The sequence below is a fragment of the Pelophylax lessonae genome, assembly GCF_965119305.1.
Source record: "Pelophylax lessonae genome assembly, chromosome: 1".
Classification (NCBI taxonomy): domain Eukaryota; kingdom Metazoa; phylum Chordata; class Amphibia; order Anura; family Ranidae; genus Pelophylax; species Pelophylax lessonae.
The window spans coordinates 88,194,943-88,218,382 of NC_138768.1; the positions used below are offsets into that span (position 1 = coordinate 88,194,943).

The 23,440-nt window shown below is 45.7% G+C and overlaps 1 protein-coding gene across 4 annotated transcripts in view; it reads right to left on the bottom strand.

Moving 5' to 3' along the window:
• The window catches only part of HMGCS1 (3-hydroxy-3-methylglutaryl-CoA synthase 1), a 367,459-nt gene that overhangs the window by 16,571 nt on the left and 327,448 nt on the right, over positions 1 to 23,440 (bottom strand). For 2 of the 4 annotated variants that reach the window (XM_082251656.1, XM_082251657.1), the window contains exon 2: positions 1,345 to 1,802. In XM_082251656.1, the coding sequence (XP_082107782.1) occupies positions 1,345 to 1,792 (448 nt within the window). In that variant the 5' untranslated portion in view covers positions 1,793 to 1,802. Of the gene's footprint in view, positions 1 to 1,344; positions 1,803 to 6,310; positions 6,442 to 17,542; positions 17,679 to 23,440 lie in introns of those variants that run through there. The other 2 variants (XM_082251658.1, XM_082251655.1) reach the window with 2 other exon arrangements.

Here is a 23,440-nt window from a genome sequence, read left to right on the forward strand (position 1 = left end):
GCTCTTAATCTCACAAAGTTTTGATTAAAGGGCATACTTAACCTTTCTGACCCCAGATATCATGTTAAATCCATATTTAGGGTGTGACATGAAAACACGGTCACATCCCCCAGCCACCCACCCCCTTCCCCCCACCTATCTGAATCGTGGGGTGCTTCTCTATGTAGCGTCCTGTGAATATCTGAATCCAATGCATCATTTATTCACATGGATCTGTGATTGAAAAGTCCTATCTGCCACCACAGCAAAGGGATTCAAATTCTGCCAGGACAAGTGCTGTGACCTCACTGCCCTTGTAATGTATGGTTTACTTCCTCCAGAGGGCAGGAGTGCCAGTAGGGGGCCCTGAGAAGAGGAGGATCTGGGCTGCAAAACCACTGCACAGAGCAGGTAAGTAGAACATGTTGGTCATTTTTAAACCAATATAAAACAAATATATGAGACTTTAATATATGGGTTGGTTTTGTTTTGTTTTTTAAAACGCATATGTATGGCGGCAAGGAGAGTGGGCTTTAACACCTACACATATCCATGGGTGTCAAGAGTTTTCTATGCTGAAAGCGCACACCCAGCACTGGACTGTCAGAGACAAATCTCAGTCCATACCAATGATCAGAAGTTGGTGGAACATGTGATCACTATGATCAGCCAATCCCAACACCCTCCCCAAGAAAGTGTGCAGAACAGAAAACTCAGTCCTTATCGGTCTACTTCTTCTGGATCAGTGACCTGAAGGCTCCATTCACACTAGAGCGACTTGTCAGGCGACTTGTCAGCCTGACAAGTCGCGGTCCCTCGCGGTCCATTGACCGCTACAGGACCCGTTCTAATCGGAGCGACACAAGTCGCTCCGACTTAGAAAAAGGGTCCTGTACTACGAAAAAGGGTCCTGTATTACTTTGGGGCGACTTGCATAGACATTCATTATATGAAGTCCGTGCAAGTCGCGCCGAAGTCGCGGTGCACAGGACTTTACAAGTCGCCCCCAAAGTAGTACAGAGTCGCGTCGCTTCAGTGTGAATGGGCTCGAAGAGTTGAAGCAAGAGGGTTGTCATAACAAAAACAATTAGTATTTTCAAAAAGGCAAGGGCAGCAATGTTGTTTCCCCATTGACAGGTTTCTACATAAGGAGAATGAAAGTCTATATGTTCTATGTGTTCATATTATGTCCCTCGTTTTTAATCTAGGAGATTGCAGTGAGCCACCTCAGGGCAGAATCTCACAGCTACAACTGGTCACCTAAGATCATTAGACTAACATTTCCTAATGTGACCTAATAGCCATCATCTCCACATGGAAGGGACCAGCATCCTAAAGTCATTGAAGGATGGTTATGTCACCCACCGTCCCATGAACTTGACTCCACCCAGTTGACGGCATTGAAGAGAGCAGCAGTGCCCCCATAGCATGCGTTCGTTGTGTCTATGCCTTCAACGTCTGTGTTTCCAGACTCTTCAAACAGCTGCATGAGGACAGTCTTAACCGACTTGGACTTGTCAATAATTGTCTCTGTTCCCACTTCTAATCTTCCAATGCAGTCATAGGAAAGGTTGTTCCTCTCCATCAGCTTCTGGACCACAGTGAGACACAGCGAGTTGATGTCTTCTCTGTCTGAGCAAAATCCCATCTTGGACTGGCCCAAACCGATGGTGTATTTTCCCGCACCAACCCCATCGAACTTCTCCAGCTCCTCCTGATCAACGTACTGAGCTGGGAAGTAAATCTCCAAGGCAACAATACCGACATCCTTAGGCCAGGAGGCTTCAGCGGAGGCAGGAAGGGATCCAGGCATGGTGGTCAAGCTAGAAAACAAAAAGAAAAATAAGTTTATTCTAACCGCAGAAAACCAATTCCTATCCTGATACATAAAAGGTGCCCCTGCAATGTCAACACTAAATCTGAAGAGGAATAACATGGTCGCCTAAGGCTTGTCTACAGAGAGCCTTGCCGCATTTACAGAACTGTCTCCAGGATCTGGTGTCCTGCCATGCTGCAAACATACACGTTGCTTTATAAATCGCCTCTGCTGCCCTGGAGGCAAGTTTATATTGCTCTACCGGAAAATCAGACTCACAGTGCCAGTGGAGAGGTGATTTACAAGCGTTACTTGATGGTGTAGCAATAGGGGTACTTGAGGTTGCTTAAAATGTGGGAGAAATCCATAGAGCTTTATAGATTCAGAAGAAAGTTTGAGGTCCGGTTCACACTTATGCGATGCGGGAAGGCTGCGAATCCGCAGCCTGTTCCCGCATCGCATACGCACCCCCGGCAGTTCACACTGCCATATGCGATACGCTGGGGGTGTCAATGTAATCTTAACGACACCCCCAGTTTGATCGCATATCGCAGTGCGATCTTGCAGTTCACACAGGATCGGATCGCACAAGTGTGAACCGCTGTGCGATCCGATCCTGATGCGTCTGCCAAAAAGGGTCCTGTGCGAGTTTGCTGCGGGTGCGAATTTAGCCATACAAAGTGTATGGCTAAACTCGCACCGCACAGCCGATCGCATGTAATGAAGGAGCAGTGCGCTCCGACATTACATGCGAACCCCGCACAAGTGTGAACCGGGGCTTAGCAGAAAAAAAAAAAAAAAAAAAAAAGGAAGAATAATAGGATAGCAGGTCTATGGGCGTGATTACGTCAGGAACAGTCTATTCACAAGACTGCTAGCATGCAGGAACGGTGGGGACTGGCGGATTAGGCAATTATATCTCTGCAATCCCCTAGACAAAAACAAGCAGTTAACACACACACACACACACACACACATATATATATTTATTTATTACACACACGCACACACACACGCACACACTTTGAAAACACATCAGATCTCAGTGGGGAAAAATCTCATGCTAGATATCTATACTGATATGGACTGGGTAATGTGTTAGGAAAGAAAGGTTGCCACATTGTTTGATGGAAATGAAAATTATTACCCTACAGAGGGCTGAATTCACAGACACCCTGGAAATCAAAGTGAAAAAATAATGCAGCAGGTTAGTCCATTTTGCTGAAATTTCATTGCAGCAACTCAAAAATGGTACTCAGTAGTTTGTATGGCCCCCCACCTGCTTGTGTGCATGCCTGACAATGTCAGAGCATGCTCCTAATGAGAGAACGGGTGGTGTCCTGGGGTATTTCCTCCCAGGTCATCACTGAGCTCCTAAACAGACCGAGGTGCAACCTGGCAGCATCAGATGGACCAAAACAAAATGTCCCAGAGGTGTTCTATTGGATTTAGGTCAGACGAGCGAGGGGGCCATTCAATGGTATTAATTCCTTCATCCTCCAGGAACTGGCTGCATACTCTCGCCACGAGTCCAGCCATTGTCATGCACCAGGATGATCCCAGTACCCACTACACCAGGGTCTCACAATGGGTCCAAGGATTTCATCCCAATACCTCATGGCAGTCAGGGTGCCATTGTCTAGCCTGTAGAGGTCTATGTGTCCCTCCATGGATATGCCTCCCCAGACCATCACTGACCCACCACCAAACCTGTCATGCTGAACGACGCTACAGGCAGCATAATGTTCTCCATGGCTTCACCGGACCCTTTCACATCTGTCACATGTGCTCAGGGTGAACATCTGTGAAAAGCACAGGGAGCTAGTGGTGGACCTGCCAATTCTGGTGTTCAATGGAAAAAACAAACAAACAATCAAGCTCCATGGTGCCGGGCAGTGAGCACAGGGCCCTCTAGAGAACCTCAGGCCACCCTCATGAAGTCTGTTTCTGATTGTTTGGTCAGAAAAATTCTCACCAATGGCCTGCTGGAGGTCATTTTGTAGGGCTCTGGCAGTGTTCATCCTGTTCCTCCTTGCACAAAAGGAGCAGATACCGGTATCTCTAATGGGTTAAGGACCTTCTATGGCACTGTCCAGCTCTCCTAGAATCTCCTCCATGCTCTTGAGACTGTGCTGGGATCATTGTGTCATGTAATGGAAGTCTTCTAAATAAAGAGACATTTTCTTCAATTTCGTGTTGCTCCCGTTTCTTACGGATATCTACACTATAGGTGCACCGAATGGAAATTTGGTGCCGAAACCAAAAATGCAGGATGCACTTGGCACCTATTATAAATAATTGTATTCTATTCAACCATTTAAACTGGAGCTCCAGCACCCCCCCCCCCCCCACCAACAAATGTAAAGTCAGCAACTACAAATACTGTAACTGCTGACTTTTAATATTAGGACACTTACCTGTCCAGGGATCCCACAATGCTGGCACCCCAGCCGATTGGCTCTCGGGTGCTGCTGCTGCCTTTTCTTGTATGGGAAACCAGCAGTGAAGCTTTGTGGCTTCACAGATCGTTCCCTACTGCGCATGCGCGAATCACGCTGTGCTTTGTGAATGGCCCAGTGGCGGGGGAAGTAGGAGGGGGGGGGGGCGAACTTCTGGGGGGCCTTTGTTGTGGTGAGGTCACCCATATTTGGGGGATGGGCACCTGTCAAAACAGGCTCCTCCCCAAAAAGGTGGCATATGTGGTGAGGGGGGGGGGGGGAGCAGCAAACAAGCTGTGCTTTCCATTTTGGGTGAAGCTTTGCTTTATTATCCTTAGTTTATTGTCAGTCATTGTTGGCACCTTTAGCGCAAGAAAAGCTACATAAAATAGCTTTAAATTCTTTGTATGTCTTCACACTGATCCATTCCACTTCTGTTGTGGGGTTAAAAATCCTGCTTGTTGCATTTTTGGTCAGTGGAGAGGAAAAAAAAAAAAAAAAAAAAACACACACACACCCCACCCTTCCCAATTAAAATGCATTGAAAATGCACCAAGAATGCACCCATGTTACATTTTTGAGTCAAATGACCTGTGAAAAACACACCAAACGTACAAAAAATTGTGGCAAAATTGCAGCGAAATCACGTGCGTTTTCAGAGTCATTAATCGGCACCTTTTCTCTTATTGGCAAAATACTGAGAACGCCATTTTCAGCTGATGCTGAAATTTCAGAGCATCTCTAATCTACACACACACAGATATAATAAAAACTGGATTTCTGTCTTACCGTAAAATCCTTTTCTCTGATGTTCATTGATGGACACAGAGATATATCTTCATTAGTCAAATGGGCTACGCTATGCTTCTCAGTCCTACTCCTGGGGAGCGCAGCGTAGCCCATTCGACTAAGATATGTGGCTGTGTCCGTCAATGAACAAAAAAGAGAAATACATACACACACACACACACACATAAATATATGGCGAAGAAGTGTGTGTGTGTGTGTGTGTGTGTGTGTGTAATTATATATATATATATATATTACACACACACACATACATACATACATACACATACATATACACACACACACACACACTTCTTCGCTGACACCAATACACATCACAGAGCGCTTCGTTGAGTTTTAGTACAAGCAGAAATTGGATTCCTGGAGCTGGTAATTATCAGCTTCATTTGTAAGTATAAAAACTACCCCCCCCCCCCCATTTCCTGATATGATATAAAACAATTAAATTCAGTCAGACCAAAAACAGACATCCTTCCAATGACAAAACTTAGGAAAAAATCCCCTGACATCTCATAGCACAAGAGTGACAACCAAGGTGTGGCCACCGACTCGTCAAGGACAGCTGGAGTGTCACAGCAAAAAATAAACCAATAACCCCCCCCCATAGACCTCCATCTGATTATTCCCATTGCCTTTTAATCATCACCAACTCCAGTTGGATGAGAATTTAGAACTGGCACCATAGTAGCTCAGGACGTGGAGCATTCAGAGATCTCCTGTATTATAGGATCCCTCTATTATTCATCACTATGTCCTGGATGGTGTCAGTGGAGTAGTGCAGAGGATTAGATTCCCATATAACCATGTGACCATATATTCTGTACTGCACAGGACATTCCACCCTGATCAGAGCAAAGTCCATAGAGATGAGTGATCTGTCACCCAACCACTACTGGGGGTGTCACCCCCCACCTCCTCACATAACCAATAAAAGGGTGACACCCCAGAAGTCCTCATCTCTCTGTACATTGCTGTAGCCAGGATCATTATATATATATATATATATATATATATATATATATATATATATATATATATATATACACACACACACACATACATACATACACACACACAGCCCAATATATAGATTCCAATGACTGCACTATATAGAATATAGGAGGATGATGATGGAGGATATCATACACGTCCTATGTCAGGCACAGTGGGATTGCTGCTCCTTGTAGTCCCCCCAGTGACAGGTTGCCGGGGATCAGAGCGGCCACGTTGGGCGGCACATGTCCCGGATATCTGGGGGATATCTTACCGCAGGTGATGGGCGGCCAGCTCTCCGGTCAGTCGCTGTACACAGAGGTCACCCGCACATGTCCCATCTCACCACTCAGCTGGCCCTGCCTGCCTGCATTGACATTGCCGCCTCCGCCCAGTCACCGCGCATGCGCGCTGTGGATCACTGCGGCAGAGCTAAGGGTGCGCCCCCTGGCCGCCATCAATAAAGAGGGCAATCACGTGAAGGGGGCCGTCCGTTCCGTGTGTTTCTCTGCTGTGCGCTCTGTTCCGTGAAAAATCCATACCCGTGAGAAAACCATACCCTAGTCACTTCCGGTTCCGCTACGGAGGGTATGGATTTCTCACGGTAGTTACACTTGCGGCGCTTACATCAAAACAGCTCATTTGAAACGTAAATCATCTCCGCTCTTCGCCCTGTCACTGCCCTCATCTCCGGTAATAAATATAAAAGCGGATCACGGAGCCACGATCGCCGTCACATTTACATCACATACACCCGCCACCGCTTTCATATTTATTACCGGAGATCAGGGCAGTGACAGGGCGAAGAGCGGAGATGATTTACGTTTCAGATGAGCTGTTTTAATGTAAGCGCCGCAAGATTTACATTAGACACAGTGCCGTGAGAATTTCATGCCCACCGAGCATGCGCACTTGTCTCATTCTTTAATGTTCAATCACGTATCCGGGACTCTGAGCATGCGTACTGCTGCGCTGCTCAGCTGTTTCAGCCCGGAAGTGACGAGGGTATGGTTTCTCCACGGGGTATGGTTTTTTAACGTTACACGCTCCACCATGTTGCGGCTGGCACGGATACGAGTCGACGCGCATGCGCAGTCCTCCAGAGCATCAGGCAGTGAATGCAGTCTGCATAGAACTTCCATTATATCCTGATGGGGGCGCCCAAAGCCTGTGCAGTACTACAGTAGTAGTACTATATTGCTCTGGAGATTTATTCATCTTTTCATTTCTTTGGAGATCTTTCTAAACTGCATATTTAGAATAATTCAGCATTTTGCTAAAGCTTTTTCACTTTCTTTGCATTGGTTTCAATAGAAAACATCAAAGTGCATGAGAATAGGTGTTGCATTGCACTTTATACTGACAACACTGAACTTCTCATAAGGAGGGATTCTGGGGTGACAACACTGCAGTAAATTCACTGCAGGCAAAATAGGGTTGTCACCCTGGGGAGGTAGGTATGTGGACTGCTTGGATCAAAAAAAAAAATTATATTTATATATACACACACCTATATCTTTTTCCAGTAATGCTGGAAATCCTATTTGTTGGTAATGTATTTTCATTCATTCATTTTAGCAGACCCTCCATGTTTTCTCCTATCTACATAACCCCAGGATGAGCATAGACACAACTACACCCATCCTGATCATTGTGAGTGGGGAACTCCGATCTCCCTAATCAGATTACACCGGGTGCAAAATGACACCTGTATACAGGAAGAGGCACGGATATGTTACAGAAGATCGGACTTTAATATTTAAAAAGGTCATTAAAGTCAACGCTGTGCTGTATAAACACAGAGCTACAATACAACCAATGTAGGGTGTCAGACTCAGAAGGCAGCATACTTCTTGGGGAAAGGACTTACACTGAAGTGTCTCTGAGGGGCTTTTGTTAACATATACACTGACATGGAATGGAAGACAGGTCATACACAGCAAAATAGGACATCCCGTCTTCTATCAAAAAGGGTAAAAAAAAAAAACAAAAACACACACACAACCACATGGTGCTGACATATCATTAAAATAGTTATAGGAGTTGTAGGTGTTGTCCCACACCCACCAACCTGATTCAAGCCTCAAATCCAATTCCATCCACTACAAACCATCATCATCCCATCGTCCCACTACAAACCTCCATCATATCATTCCATACAAATCTCCATCATCTCATCCCATCCACAACAATCCTCCATCCTATCATCCCATACCATCCACTACAAACCTTCATCATATCCCATACCATCCACTACAAACCTCCATCATATCATCCAATACAAACCTTCATGATTTCATCCCATCATCCCATACCATCCACTAAAAACCTCCATCATATCATCCACTACAAACCTTCATCATATCCCATACCATCCACTACAAACCTCCATCCTATTATCCCATACCATCCACTACAAACCTTCATCATATCCCATACCATCCACTACAAACCTTCATCATATCCCATACCATCCACTACAAACCTCCATCCTATTATCCCATACCATCCACTACAAACCTTCATCATCCCATCCACTACAAACCTTCATCCTATTATCCCATATCATCCACTACAAACCTTCATCATATCCCATACCATCCACTACAAACCTTCATCATATCCCATACTATCCACTACAAACCTCCATCCTATTATCCCATACCATCCACTACAAACCTTCATCATATCATCCCATACCATCCACTACAAACCTTCATCATATCATACACTACAAACCTTCATCATATCATCCCATACCATCCACTACAAACCTTCATCATCCCATCCACTACAAACCTCCATCATATCATCCCATACCATCCACTACAAACCTCCATGATATCATCCCATCCACTACAAACCTCCATCATATCATCCCATATCATCCACTACAAACCTTCATCCTATCATCCCATACCATCCACTACAAACCTCCATGATATCATCCCATCCACTACAAACCTTCATCATATCATCCCATACCATCCACTACAAACCTTCATCATATCATCCACTACAAACCTTCATCATATCATCCCATACCATCCACTACAAACCTTCATCCTATCATCCCATACCATCCACTACAAACCTCCATGATATCATCCCATCCACTACAAACCTTCATCATATCATCCACTACAAACCTTCATCATATCATCCCATCCCATCCACTACAAACCTCCATCATATCATCCCATCCCATCCACTACAAACCTCCATCATATCATCCCATCCACTACAAACCTTCATCATATCATCCCATCCCATCCACTACAAACCTCCATCATATCATCCCATCCCATCCACTACAAACCTCCATCATATCATCCCATACCATCCACTACAAACCTTCATCATATCATCCCATCCACTACAAACCTCCATAATATTATTATTGCATTCACTACAAACTTACATCATACTCTTCCATCCACTACTACCCTTTGGGTTAGGGTCCCATCCCACCCCATCCACTACAACCCTCCATCATCCCATCCAGTACAAACCTTCATCTTTACAATATTCTGTGCATCCTTCAGCTTATTTCCCAGATAAGCTTGGAATCTTTTGGAAGTGGAGCAGCACAATAATTCCCAAGAATGATGCATTGCTAATCCCAACCATAACTCCACTGATCATGTACACATTCTATAGATCTTACCGGTAATGTATAGAAAGCAAGCCTACTATTCAGTGTAAAACCGGAGAAAGGACATGACCTGATGCTGTCCAGTATTAAATCATACATTGGTAGCAGGCATGGAGCGATGGTAAGAAGATAATCTGAAATCTCTAAATTTGCCGGCTCAGGACTGGAGGCTCAGAATTAACTACACATCCTCTTAATAAGCATCTCTCACTAGTAATTTGTAAATAGACGAGACTCTTCACCCTCTACTGTGCAAAACCGAGGAGGACACTTCACAAGAGTTCCTGGCTGTGATAAATATTGTATACACATAAAAATACAATTATTAAAAGTACTCCAATACATACTGTCTGAGAGCCGGTTCACACTGGGGCGACCTGGTTGCCTGACAGGTTGCCGTAGGTCGCCTGCCATAGAGAAGCTGTGGACCCGTTCTAATAGGAGCGACACAAGTCGCTCCGACTTAGAAAAAGGGTTCGGAGCTTCTTTGGGGCGACCCGGAGCGACCTGCATTGACTTCAATGTTATGAAGTCCGTGCCGGCCGCTCCAAGGTCATGGTGCGAGCAGCGCACCGCGACTTGTGAGGTCGCCCCGGCAAGTCGGATCGCTCTAATGTGAACCGGCTCTGAGCATTCACCCAGGTCATGGCATATCCAGTAGTGGTAAGCCACATTCAAATGGATGTGTTCTGTAATGCTGAAAACGTTTTGTAGCTTCTGCATGCCACTTCTTGAAGAAGTGGTTGGAGAAGCTACAAAACGTCTTCAACAATAAAGAACAAATGTGTAAAACAATAACTTATTTTCCGCGCTGTGATGTATATTTTGGTGAAAAAATTATGTATAAAACCTGAAGCTGCTGCTCACTAGGTAAAATACCAGAAAAAACTAAAAACATAAATAGACAGCGCTAACAGGTGACAAAATGTAAAATGAATTATAAATATATATAAATGTGCTACAATAATTAATTGGTGCCCTAAAACATTGATGCTCTAAAAATTGATTGGTACAACCAAAAAGTGTGTTTATAAACAATACATATATAATAAATAATAAAGTGCTAAGATTAAGTGTCCATAATGTAACCATTAAGGTGCAAAGTGATTTGTTAAGGTGCAGTCCAATAAATGCTTCTTCAACAGAAAACTAAAGTGCCAAACAGGTGCTCGAATCCATAAAAGTGCCCAAGTGCTCTTCAGGAAAAAGGCCCCCAATGGGGATGCACTCACCAGATTTTGGGTAAAAATGAGCCTTGAACATGTATAATGTTCCTTGATCGGATCACAGGATCAATGCAGCTACCCTAGCATATGAGATATCCCTCAAACGGATGGATGGATGACATGCACCTCATAGACTGGCTCCTTAATAATTCGTCTCCTCTCTCTCTCCCATGTGTGTTTCAAATATAAAGAGAGAAGCCATACATAGTGAAGCCCGTAATATTTATTTGAAACAGAATGGTAAGAATAATACTCACAAAGTATCTTTAAAAAATCGGCAGTAAACAGCATTAAGCAGCCTAGCACAGTCACTCCTCCAATTTCCGTGTCGACACGGAAATTGGAGGAGTGACTGTGCTAGGCTGCTTAATGCTGTTTACTGCCGATTTTTTAAAGATACTTTGTGAGTATTATTCTTACCATTCTGTTTCAAATAAATATTACGGGCTTCACTATGTATGGCTTCTCTCTTTATATTTGAAACACACATGGGAGAGAGAGAGGAGACGAATTATTAAGGAGCCAGTCTATGAGGTGCATGTCATCCATCCATCCGTTTGAGGGATATCTCATATGCTAGGGTAGCTGCATTGATCCTGTGATCCGATCAAGGAACATTATACATGTTCAAGGCTCATTTTTACCCAAAATCTGGTGAGTGCATCCCCATTGGGGGCCTTTTTCCTGAAGAGCACTTGGGCACTTTTATGGATTCGAGCACCTGTTTGGCACTTTAGTTTTCTGTTGAAGAAGCATTTATTGGACTGCACCTTAACAAATCACTTTGCACCTTAATGGTTACATTATGGACACTTAATCTTAGCACTTTATTATTTATTATATATGTATTGTTTATAAACACACTTTTTGGTTGTACCAATCAATTTTTAGAGCATCAATGTTTTAGGGCACCAATTAATTATTGTAGCACATTTATATATATTTATAATTCATTTTACATTTTGTCACCTGTTAGCGCTGTCTATTTATGTTTTTAATAAAGAACAAATACTGAAGAAGTGGCTGATGAAGTTATGAACCGCTCCTTATACTCGGCCTGCCTAGCTGTCAATAGTGGAAAGTCAAGAAACAGCATGACGTCTGTTCACTTCCTCAGAGACACCATCGTTTGGGGAGAAGCTTCAGAGACTGAACCACAAGCACTTCTAAATTAGAATTTGAAATAGCCCCTCCTATAGAAACATTTGTATTGTTCTTCAACCTCTTGCCATCCGCACAACATCCAGCTGCCACAGATATGCCTCCACGGCGGCCTCTGTACGGGCTGATGGCACTCCCAACACAATGACAGCTCTCAGCCAAATCACATCACTTACATGATAGAGACACCATACCACCTCCTGGGCATTAAATGGACCACCGGGGGGCAGTATAACGGGGTTCAAATCCAAATTCTGGGCTCCCTAGTAGGAATGAGTTTGGGTTTAGCTCTGGGTTTGCTTGACCCAGGAAGGCAGCTGTCAGTGCCAATGACATGGACAGGATACCCTGCCAGTAGCTGCATATACACAAAGGGACATGGATGCTTATGACATCATAACCAAATATTGCCAGTGGAATTTTTTGGACCCCCCACACACAGGGCCAGTTTAGACAAGAGCCAACTACCCTACTAGCATGTCTTTGGAAAGTGGTGAAGCCAGAGGAAACCGACGTAAGCTCAGGAAGATTATGCAAACTCCATGCAGATAGCATTCCAATCAGGATTCACACCAAGGACCCCAATGCTGTAAGGCAGGGGTGTCAAACTCCATTTCATCGTGGGCCGCATCAGCATTATGGTTGCCCTCAAAGGGCCGGTTATATCTGTAGGATATGGGGGGGGGGGCAAAGAGGAGCCTTTCTACAGCTGCACAGAGGAGTGCAGGATCTGGCAAAGGAGTTCTGTCCTCTCTGCTGTCGACTCCAGAGACAAGGTGGGGGCAGAGACAAGGGGGGTGCCGTAGCTGCAGGAGAGGTGCGAGGGCCACATGAAATGGCCTGGGGGGCCGCATTCGGCCCGCAGGCCTTGTGTTTGACACCTGTGCTGTAAGGCATACGCACAAACCAACTTAGCCACTATGCTGCCCTAACATATTTTAAATACTTCCTTTTGTATATACTTACCTGTTCCAGAAGTCTTCAGGTTGGTCAGCTGACATGCAGGGCTCTTTTTGGATCTTCTCCTGGTGGTGGGCAGCCTTTAATGTGGAGAGAGCAATGCTGACGTGATATCACGCTCTGCTTTATTACGCTGGTGACACCGCTCAGGGGATTGCTCCATGATGCTCTGCACTCACTGCATGCTTCCTCAGCTTGTAGACATCCAGTGCTGGAACAAGATTATAACTAAAGGGGGGAGCAGTGCAGCCACAGCTTCATTTTTTTTTTTTTTATTGTCCCCTTAAAAGTAAAAGGTCACCCACCTTTAAACGTTGCCATACACTATAAAACCTCATGGTTTACTCCCCTTGGAATAAACCATCATCTACTGTATGTAGTGTAAGGGTCTGCCTGATTGGATACAAATGAAATGAACAGCTTGGATTGGTCCTCAGATTTGGTAGCTCTTAAAAGGAGATGGTATGATGTAAAAGCAGCTTCATATATTTTCTGTGTACAGCTTGCAATAAAAATCAATGGAAATACTATTTTTGTTTTCAACTTTTTGACAGCGGTCACATGTTTACGATGTTCCAGTAGGTGTGTGTATGTAGGGGGGTCACCTGCTGCAGCTTTGTGTTTCTGCGACCACTTTTTTAACATTGTAAAAAATTATTTGAGATTTATTAGCAACTGCATGAAGAAGTATGGGGGGGGGGGGGAACACCATTTAAAGTGGTTTTCTACCTTTGGGGTTTTATTAAATGAAATAACAAACATGTTTATACTTACCTGCTCTGTGCAATGCTTTTGCACAGAGCAGCCCTGATCAGCTTCTTCTAGGGCGCCCGTCTCCTCCTCTTCAGCAGGAGCCCCTACAGAAAGACACTTTCCATGGGGGCACCTGTGCATGCTCGCTCCTGAGCCCTGCTGCTGCGTCCATTGACACAGACAGCGCGACTCGGAATCACCCCCGCATCATAACATTTGATTGACAGGAATGGCTCCCGCTGCCATCAAGCTGACCAATGAGGAGGGAAGACAGTGACGCGAGCTGCTTCTGTGCACATTGCTGGATCGGGATCAGGTAAGAAATAAAAAAGGGGGGGGGGCTGCAGCACAGAAGGGTTTTTTACCCTAATGCATAAAAATGAAGATCAGTCAGACTTTAGAAGCACTTTAAATATTGGGATATTATACAGCTATTCCGGTTAGACCTGTAATTACAGAACACAGCATATGTCAGGAAATTCTAAGTGCCAGAATGGGAGTCTAACCCAGAAAGCAACATTCTGCCTGCACTTGCTGCATGCTTGTTCCAGATCAGTGACTTTGATGGTATTAAAAAAGTCATAGGAAAGCAATGCAGCCGACATTTCCATCAGTAGGAAAGCAATAGCAGCCAATGTATTTCTCTCATAACAGGTCTCCTTTAAGAATACAATTTCCCCCCAGCTCACTCTCATTGGCTCAGAATAAAGCGGGGGACTCCATTGAACGTCGTCCAATAATGAAACTTACACAGGCCATGCCTACATATAGGACAAATCGGGAGCCATGGCTCACCCACTACCTACGGGCAGCTTACCACCGCTGTCTACCACCACACCATGCGACTTCCATATATCTCCGGAGCGATCCCCCCTCCTCTTCCCATCCCCACTCCTCTCCCCCCCCCTCCTCTTCCCATCCCCCCACAACCTACCTGTCCTGCACACACAGTGTTCTGGCTCTGGGATAGGATTCCATATGTTAGGCTGCACTCCCTGGCTCTTTGTAGTGTTGCTATGATTGTTGTAATACAAAGACTGCTGTAACGGGAAGCAGTCAGCTGATCATCTCATCTTCTGTATCATTAAAAAACAGAAACAATATTGAAAGAGAAGAATGAAATGTTGGTTGGTATGGACCAGCCCAGACACACTCCCGTCACATCATGGTACGATCCCACTGACAGCGGAGGAGGATAGCTGGCCTCATCTTCACCATTCATAGGCCCCTCCCCCTGCACTGCCACGCCTCCTCTAAGAGTATATGTAAATTCTGACTTTCCGAGAAGTCGAGCGCTGCATTGTGGGAGGCGGGGCATGCAGGTTCCCCCGCCCATGACACAAAGGGCATTAGTTCTTTTTGAAATGAATACAATGTAACAAGTCTACACCGGCAAAGAAGGGGGAACTATAAAAAGATGAAACATGGCACTGGGGGTGTCTTTGGTATAGGGCTCCTTCACACTAGCCATTGAAGGGGGGGGGGGCTAAAACCCCCACAGTTGAAACACAGTTTTACCGCCCCCTCTCGTTGCAAAAACAGCAGCCAATGATGTAGACATGCCACGATTGTGAGGCTTTGGAAGTATACCTCGTCACTTTTAGTTGGCACTAACGCCCACTGATCACAACCCATTCAAGTTGTGCAAGCGCTCCACAAATGCGCACTAGTGCAGGGTCCAAGAGGCTGAAACGGGCCGTGAGGAGAGGATACACGGCTTCCTCACTGCCTGTCAAAAACCTATGAAAAGCGATCGGAGTGTAGATTGCTTTTTTAGAGGAACAGCAGCCCCACATGTGAATGAGTCCTCAGGGTCACCATACATTACAATCTGGGTTACCAAAACTAGATTATAGAAGTACCTACCTAATCTAACCAATCAACCTGTATGTAAAATCAGGCAGACCCCCCCCCCCCCCCCCCATGGTTGTTGGAAGAAACAATGATGGCCATACAGGAAACCATCTGACAGAAGGATTCTTCACACAATCCAATAATGGGATCAGATCTTTGAATCATCAAAATGCCGTATACTGCATCATTGATCGATGGACAGAAAACCTGATTGTAGGAAAGCCGATAATTCAATATCAATGTGATAAAGTGTATGGCACAGCTTTGTGATCTTCTGATTGCACATTGAATCCATTAACAGTACGATCACAAACTGTTCTGTGTATGGGCACCATAAATGTTACAATCTGACCGTGCAATCCCTGTACGTACAATCTCTGTACCATCTGACCATACAATCTCTGTACAATCTGACCATACAATCTCTGTACAATCTGACCATACAATCTCTGTACAATCTGACCATACAATCTCTGTACAATCTGACCATACAATCTCTGTACAATCTGACCATACAATCCATTATAGGGATGGATCTGTGTGCGTCGAAAACGCATGTTTTCCCAACACACACAGAAACGTGCTGCTCTTTAGCAGATGTGCCATTCGTTTTTAATAGAAACCTCCATGCATTGGCTAACAAGCGTTTTCACACCTGTGCTGCAGCTCCATGCGATTTGGTATGACACGATTACAAAAGTTTGTGGGGCCTTCTTTTCCTGCGCTTTTCATGGTTAGGACACCCCTACACAAAACACTTGGGACCACAAGCATTACTGGGGTGTACCCAGCCTTAGATTTACCAAAACTATGTAATATAGACACCTACCATACCAAACCCATCTGTATCTGGACCCGACAGGCTCTCGCACTACAATATTGTTAGCAGGACTAAAGGAGATTGTACAGATTGTAACATGTGTGGTGAGACTTCCATCTACTTTCAGACAACATGAAAAAAATAAAATAAAAAATAAAATAAGTGTCCACCTAGGACTCGTAGTCTCACCCCTGGCAGGTCGAGGACGCTGCAACGTCTAAAACCGCCACCATCAATCTGCCACACGCAGGAGCAATTCTACAACCAATGGGCAATGTTCACGCAGTGCAGGAATTGCAAATCGCTAACATTAAAACACCAATCACAGGGGACATCTAATAAATCTTCTCCACCTATAGGATCGCATACAAGTCCTTCTTCCTATATACTTCATCCAAATACAAAAATAAAAGCAAATAAAAATAAATAAAAAAACCAACACAAACCAAGGATCGCATACAAATTCCTTCTTCCTATATACTACATCCAAATACAAAAATAAAAACAAATAAAAAAAAAAAAAAAAAACGCACGCAAACCACCTATAGGATTGCATACAATTCTTTCTTCCTATTATACTTTAAAATATAAAAATAAACAAAAAAAAATCCCACACAAACCACCTATATGATCTCATACAATCCTTCTTCCTATAATATACTATATCCAAATATAAAAACAAATAATAATGATATTAATAATAAAAATAATAATAATTAAAAAAAAAAAACCCAAACACACCATCTGTAGAATCTCATACAATTCCTCCTCCTTCCTATATCCTAATAAATTAAAAAATATATTACGAAAATAAATATATATATATATATATAAAAAATCAATCAATATATTTCTATACACTACATCAAAAATAAAACCCTACAAAATCCACCAATAGGATCTGATACAATTTATTCTTTCTACATACTACATCCATATAAAAATGATACATCAATAGAAATACACACAATATGTCAATGCCTAGGAGCAGCACATCTGTCACGTTAGGTGATACTGGGACATGTAGTGACAGAACAGCTGTCAGGCTATGGGTGATGATGAGCGTAGTAGTCTCACCTGTACGTGGTCCTGGTGTTGATGCTCGGTGTGCAGTGTACGGCTCTCCGGTACAGCAATGTGTACAGCAGCTGCACTATAATCCTTATAACCACGCCATCCCCAGCACTGCCCCGCCGCGCCACCAACAGGTACCCGCCTGACTGACAACCCCTCTCCGCCAATAAGCGAGCGCACCGGGGAACGCACGAACTCCCAGCCCCGCCTACCGGCGCCTTACGCCGTCCAATCGCAGCCTGCCGCCGGTTCTACACTACGGGATGGTGTGAGAAAGTGACGTGAGGTGGCCCGAGAGTGACGGCCAATAGCGGAAGGCGCAGTGGAACAGCCAGCCAATGGGAAGGCACGTCCGACTCCTGGCGAGGTATAGGCAAGAGCTTGGATACCCCCATAAGAGTGTGTGAGTGAGGCGGTTGCCTGGCAACCAAGGGAGTGGGCGTCTCCCTGGTATCTCCTGTTTCAATTGTAGAAAAAAGCAAATGAATGCGACATAAAGTGTAACCCGAGAAAATGTCACCTGTGTGATAATGGGGGGAGATCAGAAACGGCTTGGAGGCTGGAGAAGAACGTAGAATGTCTGATACTAGCAGGAGAATTTGTGTTCATCATTGTAAAAGCAGCAGAGTCAGGCTGGGAGAGGCTGGGTGCTGTGCTAGTGACTCTGTCACCAATGAATTGCAGGGGGCAGCCAGGAAGATACATTGAATAGCCGAAATATTTACACGTCATGGAAAGAAATGACAGTTACACCGCTGGTCACATGACCATCCATAATCTTAAGCATACAAAATGTGATCCCTACTGAGTTATCAACCCCTCCAACAGAGATCCCCCGACTCCACGCCTTGGGTTATGATGTTATCAGCACTGGAGGGAGCCCGGAGGGGCATTTTCTCCAGGAAAACGATTTCAGCCCTTTTAGTACTCTGCATTTAGTTATCCCGTCCCCATATTGCACATACTGCACTTACCACACATGTACTGAATAGGCTGCCATAGTATAATCCTAATGGTGCCAGTCCAGGTGCCTAAAAGCTACTCCAGGGAGGAAGCCATTGCTGGTACACCCTGAAGGTGTCCAAGGCTGACCAGACCCTTCCTGTACCTTCCTATTGGCCAGTAAGATTTCCCATCATAGTGCTGCATCACTAAGAGCAGAGGTCTCCAAACTTCCCTTTATCTGACCTTTGGGGCACTATTTCTCCCACTGACACCAATAATGGGGCACTAGTCTTCCCACTGACACCTATGATGGGGCACTAGTCTTCCCACTGACACCTATGATGGGGCACTAGTCTTCCCACTGACACCTATGATGGGGCACTATTTCTCCCACTGACACCAATAATGGGGCACTAGTCTTCCCACTGACACCAATAATGGGGCACTAGTCTTCCCACTAACGCCAATAATGGGGCACTAGTCTTCCCACTTACACCAATAATGGGGCACTAGTCTTCCCACTAACGCCAATAATGGGGCACTAGTCTTCCCACTAACGCCAATAATGGGGCACTAGTCTTCCCACTGACACCTATGATGGGGCACTAGTCTTCCCACTAACGCCAATAATGGGGCACTAGTCTTCCCACTAACGCCAATAATGGGGCACTAGTCTTCCCACTGACACCAATAATGGGGCACTAGTCTTCCCACTAACGCCAATAATGGGGCACTAGTCTTCCCACTAACGCCAATAATGGGGCACTAGTCTTCCCACTGACACCTATGATGGGGCACTAGTCTTCCCACTTACACCAATAATGGGGCACTAGTCTTCCCACTGACACCAATAATGGGGCACTAGTCTTCCCACTAACGCCAATAATGGGGCACTAGTCTTCCCACTGACACCTATGATGGGGCACTAGTCTTCCCACTTACACCAATAATGGGGCACTAGTCTTCCCACTTACACCAATAATGGGGCACTAGTCTTCCCACTGACACCAATAATGGGGCACTAGTCTTCCCACTGACACCTATGATGGGGCACTAGTCTTCCCACTGACACCAATAATGGGGCACTAGTCTTCCCACTGACACCAATAATGGGGCACTAGTCTTCCCACTGACACCAATAATGGGGCACTAGTCTTCCCACTGACACCTATGATGGGGCACTAGTCTTCCCACTGACACCAATAATGGGGCACTAGTCTTCCCACTGACACCAATAATGGGGCACTAGTCTTCCCACTGACACCAATAATGGGGCACTAGTCTTCCCACTGACACCAAAAATGGGGCACTAGTCTTCCCACTGACACCTATGATGGGGCACTAGTTTTCCCACTGACACCAATAATGGGGCACTAGTCTTCCCACTGACACCAATAATGGGGCACTAGTCTTCCCACTGACACCAATAATGGGGCACTAGTCTTCCCACTTACACCTATGATGGGGCACTAGTCTTCCCACTAACGCCAATAATGGGGCACTAGTCTTCCCACTGACACCAATAATGGGACACTAGTCTTCCCACTGACACCTATGATGGGGCACTAGTCTTCCCACTGACACCAATAATGGGGCACTAGTCTTCCCACTAACGCCAATAATGGAGCACTAGTCTTCCCACTAACGCCAATAATGGGGCACTAGTCTTCCCACTGACACCAATAATGGGACACTAGTCTTCCCACTGACACCAATAATGGGGCACTAGTCTTCCCACTTACACCAATAATGGGGCACTAGTCTTCCCACTAACGCCAATAATGGGGCACTAGTCTTCCCACTGACACCAATAATGGGACACTAGTCTTCCCACTGACACCTATGATGGGGCACTAGTCTTCCCACTGACACCAATAATGGGGCACTAGTCTTCCCACTGACACCAATAATGGGGCACTAGTCTTCCCACTTACACCTATGATGGGGCACTAGTCTTCCCACTTACACCAATAATGGGGCACTAGTCTTCCCACTAACGCCAATAATGGGGCACTAGTCTTCCCACTGACACCAATAATGGGGCACTAGTCTTCCCACTAACGCCAATAATGGAGCACTAGTCTTCCCACTAACGCCAATAATGGGGCACTAGTCTTCCCACTGACACCAATAATGGGGCACTAGTCTTCCCACTAACGCCAATAATGGGGCACTAGTCTTCCCACTAACGCCAATAATGGGGCACTAGTCTTCCCACTGACACCTATGATGGGGCACTAGTCTTCCCACTAACGCCAATAATGGGGCACTAGTCTTCCCACTAACGCCAATAATGGGGCACTAGTCTTCCCACTGACACCAATAATGGGGCACTAGTCTTCCCACTAACGCCAATAATGGGGCACTAGTCTTCCCACTAACGCCAATAATGGGGCACTAGTCTTCCCACTGACACCTATGATGGGGCACTAGTCTTCCCACTTACACCAATAATGGGGCACTAGTCTTCCCACTGACACCAATAATGGGGCACTAGTCTTCCCACTAACGCCAATAATGGGGCACTAGTCTTCCCACTGACACCTATGATGGGGCACTAGTCTTCCCACTTACACCAATAATGGGGCACTAGTCTTCCCACTTACACCAATAATGGGGCACTAGTCTTCCCACTGACACCAATAATGGGGCACTAGTCTTCCCACTGACACCTATGATGGGGCACTAGTCTTCCCACTGACACCAATAATGGGGCACTAGTCTTCCCACTGACACCAATAATGGGGCACTAGTCTTCCCACTGACACCAATAATGGGGCACTAGTCTTCCCACTGACACCTATGATGGGGCACTAGTCTTCCCACTGACACCAATAATGGGGCACTAGTCTTCCCACTGACACCAATAATGGGGCACTAGTCTTCCCACTGACACCAATAATGGGGCACTAGTCTTCCCACTGACACCAATAATGGGGCACTAGTCTTCCCACTGACACCTATGATGGGGCACTAGTTTTCCCACTGACACCAATAATGGGGCACTAGTCTTCCCACTGACACCAATAATGGGGCACTAGTCTTCCCACTGACACCAATAATGGGGCACTAGTCTTCCCACTTACACCTATGATGGGGCACTAGTCTTCCCACTAACGCCAATAATGGGGCACTAGTCTTCCCACTGACACCAATAATGGGACACTAGTCTTCCCACTGACACCTATGATGGGGCACTAGTCTTCCCACTGACACCAATCATGGGGCACTAGTCTTCCCACTAACGCCAATAATGGAGCACTAGTCTTCCCACTAACGCCAATAATGGGGCACTAGTCTTCCCACTGACACCAATAATGGGACACTAGTCTTCCCACTGACACCAATAATGGGGCACTAGTCTTCCCACTTACACCAATAATGGGGCACTAGTCTTCCCACTAACGCCAATAATGGGGCACTAGTCTTCCCACTGACACCAATAATGGGACACTAGTCTTCCCACTGACACCTATGATGGGGCACTAGTCTTCCCACTGACACCAATAATGGGGCACTAGTCTTCCCACTGACACCAATAATGGGGCACTAGTCTTCCCACTAACGCCAATAATGGAGCACTAGTCTTCCCACTGACACCTATGATGGGGCACTAGTCTTCCCACTGACACCAATAATGGGGCACTAGTCTTCCCACTGACACCAATAATGGGGCACTAGTCTTCCCACTAACGCCAATAATGGGGCACTAGTCTTCCCACTGACACCTATGATGGGGCACTAGTCTTCCCACTTACACCAATAATGGGGCACTAGTCTTCCCACTTACACCAATAATGGGGCACTAGTCTTCCCACTGACACCAATAATGGGGCACTAGTCTTCCCACTGACACCTATGATGGGGCACTAGTCTTCCCACTGACACCAATAATGGGGCACTAGCCTTCCCACTGACACCAATAATGGGGCACTAGTCTTCCCACTGACACCAATAATGGGGCACTAGTCTTCCCACTGACACCTATGATGGGGCACTAGTCTTCCCACTGACACCAATAATGGGGCACTAGTCTTCCCACTGACACCAATAATGGGGCACTAGTCTTCCCACTGACACCAATAATGGGGCACTAGTCTTCCCACTGACACCTATGATGGGGCACTAGTCTTCCCACTGACACCTATGATGGGGCACTAGTTTTCCCACTGACACCAATAATGGGGCACTAGTCTTCCCACTGACACCAATAATGGGGCACTAGTCTTCCCACTTACACCTATGATGGGGCACTAGTCTTCCCACTTACACCAATAATGGGGCACTAGTCTTCCCACTGACACCAATAGTGGGGCACTAGTCTTCCCACTGACACCAATAATGGGGCACTAGTCTTCCCACTGACACCAATAATGGGGCACTAGTCTTCCCACTTACACCAATAATGGGGCACTAGTCTTCCCACTAACGCCAATAATGGGGCACTAGTCTTCCCACTGACACCAATAATGGGGCACTAGTCTTCCCACTGACACCTATGATGGGGCACTAGTCTTCCCACTGACACCAATAATGGGGCACTAGTCTTCCCACTGACACCAATAATTGGGCACTAGTCTTCCCACGAACGCCAATAATGGGGCACTAGTCTTCCCACTTACACCAATAATGGGGCACTAGTCTTCCCACTGACACCAATAATGGGGCACTAGTCTTCCCACTGACACCAATAATGGGGCACTAGTCTTCCCACTAACGCCAATAATGGGGCACTAGTCTTCCCACTGACACCTATGATGGGGCACTAGTCTTCCCACTTACACCAATAATGGGGCACTAGTCTTCCCACTTACACCAATAATGGGGCACTAGTCTTCCCACTGACACCAATAATGGGGCACTAGTCTTCCCACTAACGCCAATAATGGGGCACTAGTCTTCCCACTGACACCAATAATGGGGCACTAGTCTTCCCACTAACGCCAATAATGGGGC